The sequence below is a fragment of the Zonotrichia albicollis genome, chromosome 9, assembly GCF_047830755.1.
Source record: "Zonotrichia albicollis isolate bZonAlb1 chromosome 9, bZonAlb1.hap1, whole genome shotgun sequence".
NCBI lineage: Eukaryota > Metazoa > Chordata > Aves > Passeriformes > Passerellidae > Zonotrichia > Zonotrichia albicollis.
In genome coordinates this window covers 37,074,107-37,089,000 of record NC_133827.1, presented here as the reverse complement: position 1 = coordinate 37,089,000, position 14,894 = coordinate 37,074,107, and the positions used below count along the sequence as shown (strand labels likewise).

General features: G+C 38.3%; 1 protein-coding gene across 10 annotated transcripts in view; it reads left to right on the top strand.

The window, feature by feature from the left end:
- Positions 1 to 14,894, top strand: part of NLGN1 (neuroligin 1) — a 381,431-nt gene that overhangs the window by 172,589 nt on the left and 193,948 nt on the right. For 6 of the 10 annotated variants that reach the window (XM_026792056.2, XM_074547426.1, XM_014265514.3 and 3 more), the window contains one exon: positions 7,115 to 7,174. The exons of the other annotated variants lie outside the window; for them this stretch is intronic. In XM_026792056.2, coding sequence (XP_026647857.1) covers positions 7,115 to 7,174 — 60 coding nt within the window. The remainder of the gene's footprint in view (positions 1 to 7,114; positions 7,175 to 14,894) is intronic. 10 annotated transcript variants of the gene reach the window in all.

Sequence of the window (14,894 nt, the reverse complement as noted above, 5' to 3'; positions counted from 1 at the left end):
CTCTATCCTCCAATTAAAATTACAAAAGGACAACGTATTGCACAATTGATACCACTATCACAAATGACCTCTGGAATACAACCATTTACTGAACAAGCACGGGATGAAAAAAGTTTTGGCTCCACTGGTGTTACACTTTTAACTGTGGATTTACAAAACAGACCAAAGCAAAAAGTCACAGTTACTTATGGGCATGAAAACATAACCCTTTATAGATTATTGGATACAAGAGCAGATACCAGCATTATTTCTCCAGAGGCATAGCCACAGCATTAGCCTCTATTCCCATCAGCAAACATGCTCATCGGAGTAGGAGGATTTACATTAGCAAGCAGGTCGCCTTCTTTGTCTGTGTCCATTGAAGATCAACAAATATCTGCTGTGTTTTCAATTGTACAACTGCCTCCTACAGTCTCCTGCCTAATTAGAAGAGACATTTTAACACAACTGGGAGTGGTGTTAACTAATCAGCACCCTTTGGGGTAATTGCCATTGCTTAGACTTTCCCCATTCCACTCACCTAGAAAACAGATACACCAGTGATAGTTAAGCAATGGCCTCTAAAAGGAGATAGCCTTATGCATGCTCATGATCTTGTTTGCACAGCAACAACCATTTTCCTCTTTGCAGATTGACATTATTAGAAATACCCTTGCTTCATATTCACTTGATATTGCTTCAGAGAAAATTCAAACTACAAAGCCTTAGAAATATTTGAGATAGACTTTAATAGATCAAAAAGTGATACCTCAAAAATTAGAGTTACAACTAGACATTAAGACTCTACATGATGCACAGAAATTACTGGGGGACTTACAATGGCTAAAGCCTATTGTGGGAATACCGAATCATTTGTTAGAAACCCTGCGGCCTTTGTTAAAGAGTGTTGACCCTACTACTCCTGTATGCCTGACACAGGAGCATCGTTTTGCCTTGCAACAAAGCAGTGACTGTGTACAACAGGGGTACGTGTCTCATCGACAACTCGACCACCCTATTGACCTTACTATCTGGAATAGCCCTTGCCACCTGCTTAGTGCTCTCTCTCAACAACAGGAGAAAATGGGAGAGATACAGGTGTTAGAATAGTTGTCTCCACCATTACAGCATAAGAAAACAATATGTTCAAAAATTGAACAATTGGCTGCATTAATTAAAAAAAGACGTCTCAGAACTCTTGAAGTAGATGGTAGAGAACCTGCTACCATTAGACTGCCTATGGAAAAAGAAACCTTGGACTAGTACCTGATTAACTCAAAAGATTTACAGGAAGCATTATTGACATCATCTGCAAAAGTAGATACCAGCAAATTAGTGCCTAGAGTTTTGCAATGGATGACAGAATGAAACTAGATTACTCGACCCTTGAGAGAAGAATGCCCTATAGAAGGAGCTGTTACAGCCTTTACCGATGCAAGAAAGAAGTCAAGGCGTGCTGCTGTCACTTGGCAAGAAAAAAGACAATGGAAACATCAACTCCTCACAGCAGACCCTGCAAATAGTTTACAAACTTTAGAATTGTTGGCAGTAGTATGGGCAGTATCCAACTTACAGAGACCTTTAAATGTAGTTACAGAGTCTATGTATGTTGCAGGAGTAGTCAAACGAATAGAAGAAGCAGCAATTAAAGAAGTGAATAATAAATAATTGTATGAGTTGTTGGTACAATTAAGGAAAGCTCTACGAGAAAGAAATGCAGCGTATTCTGTGCTTTGCACTCTCCTCCTGAGGAATTGGACCTTTTTGGCAGTACAAACGCCAGTTTGTCTAACACTACAGCTGGTGGATGGTTTAGCTTTAAGTCTTCAAACCGACCACAAGAAACATGGGCCACCCTAGATTCATTCCTGAATGTGAGTGGAATCTCTCCGCAGCATTACAGTAAATGTAACAGCACAAAAATCACTGCACCAATGAAATTACCCACGGGAATATTTTTAATTTGCGGAGACAGGGCGTGGAATGGCATACCAGCTAGACCACAGGGTGGACCCTGTTATTTGGGTAAACTGTCATTGTTTCATCCTAATGTGTCCTTGCTAATGCAGCTGAGTCAAAATTCAAACAGAAAGAGACGTAGTGTACATGACTTAGACTGCAGCAGGATAAGAGATCCACAGTTTTGGGGCACATTCAAACAGGTAGTTGTTTCAACTATCTTGCCGGGAGGATCTGCCAATAAGGCTATGATTTTAGCAAAACAATTAGGGTGCTGAGCAAAGAGTGAACTGAACAAGACATCACAAATCCTAGACATGCTAACCACAGATGTGCAGAGTGTTAACCATGCTGTTTTGCAAAATAGAGCTGCCGTAGATTTTTGCTTTTAGCACAAAGACATGGATGTGAAGAATTTGAGGGAATGTGTTGCATGAATCTGTCTGACCATTCGGTGTCCATTCACAGTAAGATAAAAGAACTACAACAGAGACTTCACAATCTGAAAGAAGAAGAAGGTTTAGGAATTGACGAATGGCTTAAAAGCTTAAGACTTGGACCGTGGCTAAGAAACCTTGTGATCTATGCTATAGGACTGCTGGGTGTAATTTTACTGTTTTTGCTAATTTTGCCTTGTGTTTTTAATTACATTCAAAACATAGTCAGCCGTACAATAGCAAAAACCTAGCAAGCTAATTTCCTTGCACAAGAAGAAAACGGGGGAAATGTGGAGAGCTTTAATGTGGAGAGCTTTATTAATAGTTGGTTAGCTGAGAAAGGCCATGCTGACATATTGCCACTGGTCAAGCTGAGAAATCAGCAGTCAGCAAGCTGAAAGGAGATGTCAGCAGCTTGCAATCAGTGGCCTTGCTGCAACATGGAGAAAGGGAGTAGAGATTAGTTCTGAATATCTCCTAAGAATATGTAGAAAGTATCAAAAGTAGGACCATAGGAATGTAAAAGTAGGTGTAACTGCTGATATGTAACTAACCAATCCTGAGCTCAACTTTTGCAATATGCATGAAGTTAATTACGAACTGTATTTAACCCGCTGTGCTGATCAATAAAATGGGGCCTGTGATGATCAAACTGATGTCCTAGTCTCCTTCCGTCGACAACTTAGGGGTCTAATTTCCCATTAACATTAATGAGACTTATGGGTATGCACCAACATGAGACTAAACCTTAGAGAGCCTTTTGATAAGTAAATCATCTTTGCATCAGCATTTTAGAGGCTTTAGTATCCTATTTTTCCCCCATTAGTTATGGTACCTGATTACTTGGTTGATATTTAATATTTATTACATAAACTTTAGCTAAAATTTAGGCTGGCGTAGTAAGGCAGCATTAGATGTTTGAAGGCTTATGAGTTAAGCATAGGAGAATCCTTTTTTTTTATAATGGATGCCCATTTTTGAAAGTGAAATGCTCAAAAAGTAAAATTAATTGGGCCTTCACAAAAGGTGAAGAGAAGGCTGGAGTAGAACAACAGTGAAAAGTAACTGAGGACAAAAGACTTCTGGCAATCATAGTTTTGTAAAATATTCCTTTTTGTTTCATTGTCTCATAGTCCATGGTGTCTTAGTATCAATATTCTTAAAATTAGTTTCTGTTACCTGAAAAGAATATTAAAATGATGAAAGAACCCTAAAATATCATATATTGAATGAACAGTTGGTGCTAAAGAAATAAACCTAGTTGGGGGATACATTTAATTTACAAAATCATAAGCTATCTGTAGAATATTAATTGAAAGCTGCAGGAAATATCTAAAAATTATACACTTACTAAGCAATTTTAGTTCTGATTTATTTTTACTTAAAAAGGCTATTGCTGCTACATTTTGCAGGTTCTTGTGATAAGATTTTTATTCTGTTTATCTGCTTGTGATTTCAGAGTGTTTTCCTGTGTGAGGACTCAAAACATCAATCTTTCTTTATGATCATCCAGACACAGCGAGGCTGTTAGTCAGAGTAATAAGTTATCTGGAGAATCAGAAGCAAAAGCCATTTCTTACTGATTTTAGAATGAGAGTTATTGCTGAAAGGGGTGGAATTCTAATCCAGAGCTTCTCTTAATACCATTTTCATGACTTCGGAAAGTGTCTTCAGCATCTGAAGGTGGAGCAGGCAGCACAGATCATAACAGGGCTCAGTACTTGAAACAAGGAGTTCAGCTACTCCTGAACCCCTTGATTTTGCCCTTTTAGACAGCCCAGAAATTAAAAAAAATATAAATTAATCTTCACAGCACCTTTTTGTGTTTAGATAAAATATGAGGAGTTCACACCTGCTACGTGAGGGCCAAACTCTGCTTTAGTCCCTTGGACTCAGAGCATTGCAGTTCCAAGAGGCAGAAAACCTCTCTGAAGATGCAATAGATGATATTTGCAGGCCAGAGTGAACCTGTGGGAGAAATAATCTCTCATCTGCTTCCCAGGCCCTGTGAGTGGTTCCTGGTGGCTCTGCCACATGTCTCCACAGGGATGAGTCCTCCTGCTCGGGGGATGTGGGGAGCAGAGAGCCCTTGGAATGTGAAACAGAGCTACGGCTGTATTAAAAAACATGTTTAATTTATGACAGCTTAAAAATAGGTCAGCCCCTTTGCAAAAAGGAATTGTCAAGCACTGGAACAGGCTGCCCAGGGAAGTGGTTGAGTCACCATCCCTGGAGGTATGTAAAAGATGTGTGACTGTGGCTCCTGGGGACATGGCTTGGTGGCTGCCTTGGCAGTGCTGGGTTAATGCCTGAGCTGGATCTTAAGGGTCTTTTCCAACCTTAACAATTCTATGATTTTAAGAAACATGGATGGTCCAATTTTTTTTTTTTTTTTTTTTTTTAGTGTTTTTCAGAAAATTTCAGAACTGCATAAACATGATAAATATCCAGGTCATTTTTAAAGCTAGCCCCAGTCATGCTTTACCACATTATAAAATCAGAAATGGTATGAGACTAGACATTTACTTTGAGATGGTTGATGCACTTTGTAATTGAAGTTGAGATCTGGAACCATGATCTACACAAAATACCTGCCAAAAGCCAGCTATTAAAGAATTGTAACATACACAATCTTGGTTTCATCTAGAAAATAAATTGCCCATCTCTATGCAAGTGGTTTGGAGAAATGTGTGTTGTTTGGCTTTCCAGATGCCACTTTGTACCTTTCTGGTGACTTTTAAAATTCAAAATATGAGAAGCTACTAAGAACGTGTGTGTGTGTGTGTGTGTATATAAATACATATAACCTTGCCTGTGTCTGCATCTCCATTCTTAAGTATACAGCTCTCACCATTCTTAAATTAACCCTTCCTGTTCTCTATGCTGAAAACCCGTCCTGAAAATGTTGTCATTCTTTGCTTAGAGTTTTTATTCTTCTGATTTTACTCTTTTAGAAGTAAATTTGTTATGGTATGAAAATGCTAGGCAGAAAGGTATTTCAATGTGTGTGTTTGGATCAGGACGCATTATTCAGATACCAAATATTGCAAAGATTATACCCAGGACTTGTAGGAGGAAAAACCTGCATCACCAAGGCTTTCAACTGAAGAGAGTGATTGTTTTAGGTGTGATTATAAAAATGCTTGTGTTTTATTTATGATGTATAATTCTAGTGTTCTGTATTTAGAATGAGTTAAAAACTATACTCCTGACTGATGCAGGAATTAAGGTACTGAGCTTTGGCTTTCAATAATACAGTCCAGTTCCTACATTCACAGTTAAAGTCTCATGGTACTTCATGGTTTTTTTTTCTGTTTCTTAAACCCATGCACCTGGTAAAAGCATTTTATGATTTTTTTTTTAAAAATGCATCACTCAAATACATGGTACTTTGCCTATAAAAGACAAGTTTAATGCTGAATAACTAATATCCTGTAAAATAACAGAGAGCTTTTTAAATACAAATGTTTTAATACTCCACAGTGCTTAGATTTAATGCATGTCTCTTGCCTACATCTACTGCAAATATCAACACATACTGTTCATCTCTTTTTTGTTGTTGTTTTTGTCTATTGCTATTTTATGCATGAGGAAGTTCTTGTTTTCTACTCTGTGCTTGGCTGGCTTTTTCTTTTTTTGTTACTTAGCCCTGTGTTTCTACTGATTGCTTTTTCGCATGCAAATTACAGAATGTCATGGAAATGAGAGAGCTCTGAAAAAAAAGGAAAGATAATGCTGAGTTCCAACTGTCTTTTGTTTGTGCGTAAGTGTGTAAAATATATGACATGGAAATATTTTCAGAAAGGCCTTTGACTTTCCTTCTGGTGTATATTTTTATTTCTCAGTAAGAGAGTGGGCGTTTTTCCCATTGGAAAACATGATAAATCTATAAATACTTGTTAATAATGCAGGTGTTGGGCATAAAGGAATTTTGTCTCATCATCCTTTCATGGAGATAAGGAATTATGAAGCTGGGTGCTTTGCCCAAGCTAAAATTTCAATTCAATGCAACTTTTTTGCATGAAACTAACTCTGGCCCATTGAAATCAATGGCAAAAGTCATTGTCTTCAGTTGGTCTGGGATTTCACTCTTGTTTCTGGTTTACATATGGATTTTCATGTTTCTTTACAAATATCTCAGCAGGTAGTCAAAGGTTTCAAGGATATCTACAGTTCTATTTAAAAGAGAATGTGATGAATGTGTCAAAAAACCCCAAAATTAAACCTGTGCTTATCTTTATATAAAGCATGAGCTCAAATGGTTGAATTTAGAAACGTGAATTAGCATTTGACAGAAAATATTGTTTTAACCAACTGTCAAGCCTTTTATTAACCACCTTATTGCATCAAGTGCAAGAGGTAATTTGGCAGTTCTTGTCTCCACTATTCCTAATAACAGCAACAGGAAAAAAACCAATTAAATGAAGTGGATAACTACAGTCTATGGCGGGGTATGCTTTTAGTAAACAAGCTTTAATTCTTCATTTAAAAACAATAAAGCACTGGGCACTCTCAGCTTCTTTGCTGGATGTTTCTAATAGCCATACCCCTGAGGGAAGGTTTTGCTGTAATGTTTGAAAAACTTAATGAAAAATGGGTTGTTATAAACTAAGATTTCCCTCCCTGAAAATGTTTTTCTTGAGACGTCCGTGGGAATTTAATATTCACTGTTTTTTTCCTCAGTCTTGTATATTCTTGAATTGTCTTTTTTCCTCCATTTTCTCCGTTCTTAATCCTAGGTCCCCTTACAAAGAAACAGACAGATGATTTAGGTGATAATGACGGTGCTGAAGATGAAGGTATTTTTTGCCGCCAAACTGATTTGCATGACAAGGATCCCTGAAAATCTTTTTTCTCCCCTCTTTTTTTGACTTCTTGTCTTCTTTTGAAGAGTTTTTTTGTTTTTTTAATTCCCATTTTTGATGTGTTTTGTCTTCTTGCTTGTTGTTATACATATATATTTTTAATTTTTTAAAAGAAAGAATGTTGTTAAGTTCTACGTTTTGATACAAAACAGTAACAATATTTAAAAAGGAGGGTTTTTGTTTTCTTGAAATGGACTTTTGATATGTTGCATCCCACCTTTTGACTGAATTTTGTCCATACTCTTTAAACTAACACTCTTTTAAAGTTTCTCTGTACACCTTTTTGCATGTTTTCTAACCCTATGTATTTCACCAAGTACAAAGATGTTTCTTTTTTTTTTTTTCACTGACTGATCTCAGTTTGATAAACATAGAAAATATTGTGTTTATAAAAGGAAAAAATTCAGAACATTCTTTAAAAGTGTCTCTTAAGCAACAGAACTTCCCCAAATGCCAACCCATCTGCATTTAGGCTGCAATGAAAAATATTTAATATTAAAGGCTACCCCACCTCCCTCCAGAAGGGAGGCAGCATTGCCTGCTGGTGAAGCTCTGTGGAGCTAAACTAAAACTAAAAAAACCCCTCACCACGTCTGTTTTCTGCAAGCATACAAAGATGTTGATCTACTTGAGCTGACCCTTAGAAAACCCTATTACCAAGTAAAATCAAAAGTTTGAAATGTCAAGCATATTATTCTGTTCATAAATTATGTCTGTTGATCATGAAGCTATGCAGATTTGATATTTTTTCAGGGCTATGAAAATGGTAACAAGGGGCTCTTTTCCTGAGCAGTCTCATCCCTTCAGGTAGATGTGCTTCAGAGTTCTGAATCTTAAACACACACTTTGAGTGGTTTATGGTCAATGAGTAAAACAAATTACCATATAGGACTGGTAGAGTTGCTGCTTGCTTCTCTCTTAATATTTGGGGTGGCAGGGGGGAGTTGGCCAGATGAAAATTCACTTGTAGGCTGAAAGGTTCTTTACTAAGAAATTTTTCATCACAGATAACATCAACTACTTAAACAGAAGCACAGAATCTTTCCAGAAAAGATTAAGGAAGGCAAATTTGAGCATTTACCTTCTTACCCAATAAATGAACACAGATTTTGTCACAATTTTATGACTGATTTATGATCCTTTACTGGATCTGTATGTTAAGCATACGAATGAAAGCCCACCAGCTGGGCCAAAATTTGCTAGATTTGATGGTTTTGATAAATTGGAAATCTCCTTTGAAAGCTCTCCTGTGGTGGTTTAAGCCAGCAGGCAGCTAAACAGCACAGAGCCAGTCACTCCTCCCTGGGGGAGAGAACTGGGGAAGGAAATATAAAAGTAAAATTATTAATTGAGATAAAGACAGTTTAATATGACAGAAATGAAATGAAATAATAGCAGTAATCATGATAAGACAATGAGGATATGCCAAACATGTGGTGCACAGACCAACTGCTCACAGCCCCTGGCTTAGATGTTCAGCAGCTCCTGAGCAGTGACCCCCAGCCAGCTTCCCCCCAGGTTCCATGCTGAGCATGAGGCCATGGAATGTGGAATATCTGGAATTTCCCTTTGGCCTGGTGGGCTCAGCTGTCCTGGCTCTGTCCCCTCCTAACCTCTCATGCCCCCCCCCCAGTTTATTTGCTGGGGGGTGAGGAGCTGAAAAGTCCTTGCCTTAGTGTGAGCACTGCTCAGCAACCACTGAATATCAACATAATTCTCACCCTGAGTGCACAAATTAACTCTATCCCAGCTGAAATCAGGCCACACAGAGCTAACTATGACAATTCAGATCCTCCTAGCTCTGTGAAATCAGGACATTTGTACACAAGTCCAGGACAGAAGGTTGCAAGGGCCATTCCTATGAAATCTCAAAAATATGTGATAGTGAGTTAGCTATTACAAAAATGACTGAATATCAACATTATTCTCACCCTGAGTGCACAAATTAACCCTATCCCAGCTGAAATCAGGCCACAGACTATTCAGAGCTAATTATGACAATTCAGATCCTCCTGGCTTTATGGAGTCAGGACATTTGTACACAAGTCAATGACAGAATATTGCAAGGAGCATTCTTATGAAATCTCAAAAATCTGCAATACTGAGTTAGCCATTACAAGAATGACAGTCTTGTTTTAACAACATGTTTTAAGAAACCATTTGAAATTTGGGCTATTCACCCAGTGGGCCTTAATAGCTCTCCTAAATTGCTGTATAATTGCCAAGACAGATGCTAATAACATCAGGTTTGTGGAGTCCTTCTCTGCAGAGAAGAGACTCCTCAGTTTACTGAAATTCAGGAGAGAGTGGTTGCTGTCAGAAAGTGCTGGAGTAGGCAGGCTCAGATGAGAGAAGGGATCTCAGTCTGCTGAGAACAAGTGTCCATGTCAGGGAAAACCTGTCTCCTGCTCTGACAATTGCAGGAGGGAGAAGAAGGGCTGTAAGAACACAGCACTCAAACTAGAGGGGAAGAAGCACATTTACAACACTAATAAATCTCTGTAATTTATAGGACTGGGATTAATTTTCTCTGGCGTACAAGTGACAGTTTTGTTCTCCTTTCTGTGCCAATAGAAGAGTGCAGGCAGTAATTAGACTTTTACTGCTTCCGAGAGGCACAGAGAGACGAGGAAAATTTAAATTTTTATGATCACCAGACACTCAAGACTGCTGGGGTGTCTGCTGGGTTGATAGAAGCCCTCTCTGCTGAGACCATGCATTTCCCAGGGGAGGAGCAGGATCAGGTGTCCTGCGTTTTTGTGAACTCCTGCATTTTTGTGAACCTGTCTTTTGTGAAACTCCAGCACCTGTTGCATGTGCAGAACTGAAGAGTTCACAAACTCAGTCATGTGTTTGTGTATGAGTAGCAGGAAAGAGAGAGGCCAAGCAAAAGCTCACTTTAGCTGGCTAGTTTTCTGCCAAGCTGTCCTTCAAAGCCTTCCCTTTTTCTAGTATGGTAGATTTTAGGCAGTGTAAAATCCTTCAAATAGCTGTAGAAAAAATAAAATAAATGCTAAACTGAATGAATGATGAAAGTGGAGCATTTGGGAGAATGGGCTGTACATAGTGCAAAACAATGGATATCAGAGATCTGTACAGTCCATGCTATATAAACAAGGCCCAGTGATTTCTAAAATGCCCAGGATGGTCTCTACATCAAAAAATCCTAAGATCTCATGTCATTTATTGTATTATATCTTTCTGAACAAAGATCTTCCATAGCAGCTTCTTGTAGCAAACATCTGGAGAGCATTTTGTGTTGTGCCACTCAAATATCTGAGCTTGCTTAGAAGATTTCCCTTTAAAATCCAATAATCCTACTTCCATCAGCTGCTGCATGCCACTGCCACAGTGTTGTGGTCCAAACCTTGCCAGCACAGGCACTGGAGTCAGCAATCAAACTTGGATCTCTGGTATGTGCTGCAACCAGTAGACCAGGCTTAATTAGATCATTTTTCATTTTTGTTTTCAAAAGACCCAAAGGCAGTAGTGCACATTACCAGCTAATGATCTGCAAATTTGCTGTTTAAAAAATGAAGGTGTTTTCAAATTCTATAAGTGTGAAAAGTCAGAAATCACATAAATGCCTTTTTTCCTCCAGTCTGGATGCATTATTCTTTCTGTTTAACCCTTTCATTTCTACACTTCTATTGCTTACCTGTTTTCGGTAAATATTGAACAACTTGAGCAGGCACCAAAACCAAAAGTGGCAAAAGGATTTGCAACCAGTGAGCACTGGGGCTTTCCCTTTTTGTAGCAGTGGTGGATTTGCCCATTTGCTGACCTGCAGGTATGCAATATCTAGTGTAGATGCAAGATTTGCCTTCAAATTGCTCAGCAGTTACACAAAGTGCACCTTCCCTAGTCTGGAAACAAGGCTTAGTTTTAAAAAGTAAAATATTTTAATCTTACTGTTTTCTCTCAATCTTAATTTTGGTCAGGTAATAATTTTAATTGGCAAAAATTTAATAAATAGCAAAAATCAGTGGTTCTTATGCACCCTTAGTTCCTATCCACTAAAATTCTAAGCATGACCTAAAATATGGCAACACAAACCATTAACCAGCCAATGTACTCTGGGATCAGAGCTGGACTTCTAAGCAGTGAGTGTTGCATGAAATATCCATGAAGGATTGCTCACAAATGAATTCTCATCCCCTGCTCTATCACACACACCTTGCCTGGCACATCAACCTGCAAATCTTAAATCCTTATTTAGTCCCCAGAGCTGCTTGAGCATCTCTCAGTTTTTAATGCATTCAGCCTCACAGCATCCCCCTGCAGAACAGGAACGCTGCTCTTCCATTTTTAGAAAGGAAGAGCGCAGATGCCAAGTGTGAGGAAGGCAGACACCAAGGCTGTTGCTGAGAGCACATGCCTCACAAGCGGGGCCTGCACTGCAGCTGATGGATGCTTCTGCTCTTCCCTCCTCCCTCTCAATTTCTCCTGTGGAAAAGGAGACGGATTAGGAGCAGATGCTGCTGTTTGCTCACAGGCTGTAACTGTGATGATTCTGATAATTTAGTCTGGTGCTCTGTCTTGTATGGGCTATTGGACTTTGTTGACAGAAGGACGTTCTTGGTCCAGAGCAAGTTTTAAATCAAAAAAGCCAAAAACCAACTCAAATTTTAAGTTGCTAATGATGCAGAATTTGTCTACAGATCCCCCCTTATGCTTAACAGCCTGCAGTGCCATTGGTGTGAAGGAGCACATTACAGAGTTGAGGCTCTCCACAGCCCCCTATCGCTCCATTGCTCCTAAAATACTCTGGGATGCCAAGTTTGGCATTTTATCTGCCTGTCATGGTAAGAAGAAGGGGGAGCAGCACTCTGTCTGTCTGGCACTGGTTGCATGTTTTTGGACTTGGGAGATCAGCAAACAGCAGAACACATTTGTCTGTCCTGCAAAGCAACCACATGCTCCAGCCTTGAAATTACAATTTCAAATGGTTTCTTAAAACATATTGTTAAAATGAGAGCCAGCCAGGCTAGGACAGCACGGATCTGACCACTTTGGGTGGTTATTGACTGATGCACATAGCCAAATTAATGATTCCTGTTCCCCCTGTCACCCATTCATGTTAGCTTCCTGATTTCCTCTCCAAAGCACAGCTTCCAGTGCCACTTGCACATTAAATTGTGCTGATTATATTTTCCCTTTATGCACAGACACTCTGTTCAAGTTGTGTCAAATTTTTGTGGTGATGTTATTAATACTTGAAAACATGCATGATAAAATCCTGACAGACCTTTAATTTAAGTACCTCTTTAGGGCTTCATTTCACTTTCAGCACTGCCAAGCATTGCTTGTACAGTGAAGAGTCTGTCAGCTTTTGCAGTTCTAATCATCCTTTAATAATTTAAAATGAGTGCTTACCTGGCTATTGAGGTCCTACTCTAATGGGAATCTGATCCAGATGTTTACCTGTAAAAGTTTTGGCCTTTTTCATGCTAGGATAACGTTTGTATAGTCCTCCATCAGGATCTCAAATAATTTTCAGGTGAAGGTAGTTAAGGGTTTGAGAGTGCACAAAATGATCCCCTGGTTTGACAGGCAGGAAAATAAACAAAGGGAGAGAATTCTATTTGTCAGAAGCCTGATGGATGCAGGCTGTATTTTAAAATAGAAAACATATTGGAAACTCCTCTCACAGAAGCTCAATAGTTACTTTGATAATCTCAGGACATCTAGTTTTATATCTCATTTTAAAAACATGGCATTAATGGATGTTTAAATATTAGGACTGAGTGCACTAGTTTATTAAATGGTAGGGCATCTATAAGGCATCTTATGGATTCAAACTGAAAGGTCAAATGTTGTTAAAAGGCTTTAAAATTATTAGGAGTAGCAATGATTAGTACCATGCTCCACTTAAATATTTTCTACAGAAGGTTATGGAAGAGTTACACACATATCCACATAGCATCCTATGGAGGGCACACACAGGTTTTGCACTCACCAATCTGAAAGTTTTCCACTGTTCTAGTTTTTTTTTTCACATTCAAAACCCAAGGTTTACTTAACAATCTGCATCAAGCTGTCACAGTTTTTTCATGCCATCTAGAAAAGCAATGCTTGTGACATCAGTGCTAAAGTAATTATCTTTTTGTGTGAAGTTGTCTCAAGGTAGGCTTTTTTTCCTTTCCCATTTTGGTTTTCCAATGCAAATTATGCTTGTTAAGTCACATGGCCAATTCACAGCAGTTTTGAATGACTGAAGCTATAATTATGTTTTGTTATATATGACAATTGTGACTGATATTCACAGTCAGACCTGGTTCCCTGTTGTGTAATGTAACAAACATAGAATAAAAGTCAGCCCCATTCCTAAATTGTCTGTAACACAATTAAGATGAGACATAAAAAGTAGATGCAACAAACATTAGAAAGGTCCAGAAGAGAATGAATAATAGAAATAATTACAAGAAAATTAATGTATATGTAATATAAATAAGGTTATTCTCTGCTGTACAGTAAGAACTACTTAGATGTTTTATGAACTAGCAATTTAAAGCCAAACAAATCACAGCACTCAAAAATGATCTTATGAGTGACTGAAACCAGAACTGAGTTGAATTTGAGAAGGATTTTTAACAGTGCTATCCTTGCATATGTCTTTGAAAAGATGAATGTGTCTGTTTTTAATTAAACCAACACTTAATAAAAGGCAACAAAATTGCAGAACACAACTAAATTAAATCAGTCTATAAATCTACCCTTGGCAGAAATGCCACATTTACATCTAAAGTCTTCAGGTTCAGAATAAGGTACAAACACAAATAACTGTTAATCTTCACCCATGAATAACTATAAATCTACATATGAAAGTGTAACTACAGTGTCCTGAGATCACTCCAGTACGTGCATATAAAGGACTGCAGGAAAAGAAAAAAAGGATTTATCATTTATGGTCAGGTTTTGAAAAGTACCTGAGTACCAAAAATATCAATTATTTACTTCATTGAGTCAGATGCTTAGCTTCAATAATCAATTTGAAAAGTGCATCTTTCTGCCACTTTTGTACTAATACACAAAGTGTTCTCCTCACAGAGTATAATCTTAATTCTTCCTCCAGTTTAGTTTTAAAGGTGAGAGTTTTCATGGAGGAACATTTTAAGGTAGGAATCAATTCTTGATTAAAATTCTTGATTTTTTGCTCTTCCTTCAATCTTATCATTTAATAACCTCAGCTGCTAATAACATATGTACTTAAGCAACACCCTCCCAGCTGAATATTTGCACCTTTCAAATACTCCTGGCTGTAGACTGCAACTGATATGAAACCTCTGACCAAAATGCAGTGATCTTTCTTTTTCCCAGGAAAACCTTTGTATGATCCATAGCCCAAAGTGCCACCAGCCTCAGCTGAATGCTGCATACCCTGGCTGATGTCCCCAGCAATAGATCCCTGCCCGAGACACTCAGAGGCAGAGTTTTCCTCTTGTGGGAGGGATTCCTCTTATGACTGATGGTTTTGGCAAAGCAGCGTGAGGAAAATTCATTCTGCATGTCATTTGCTCTGACACGGCACAGAGGCAGAGCTGAAAACTGGCCTTCCTTTATCTATCTGATCTGTAATCTTTACAAGGATATTAGTAGTAGAAAATAACAGTATTGTAGAGACAGAAATTACTCAAATAATAACTTCCTTATA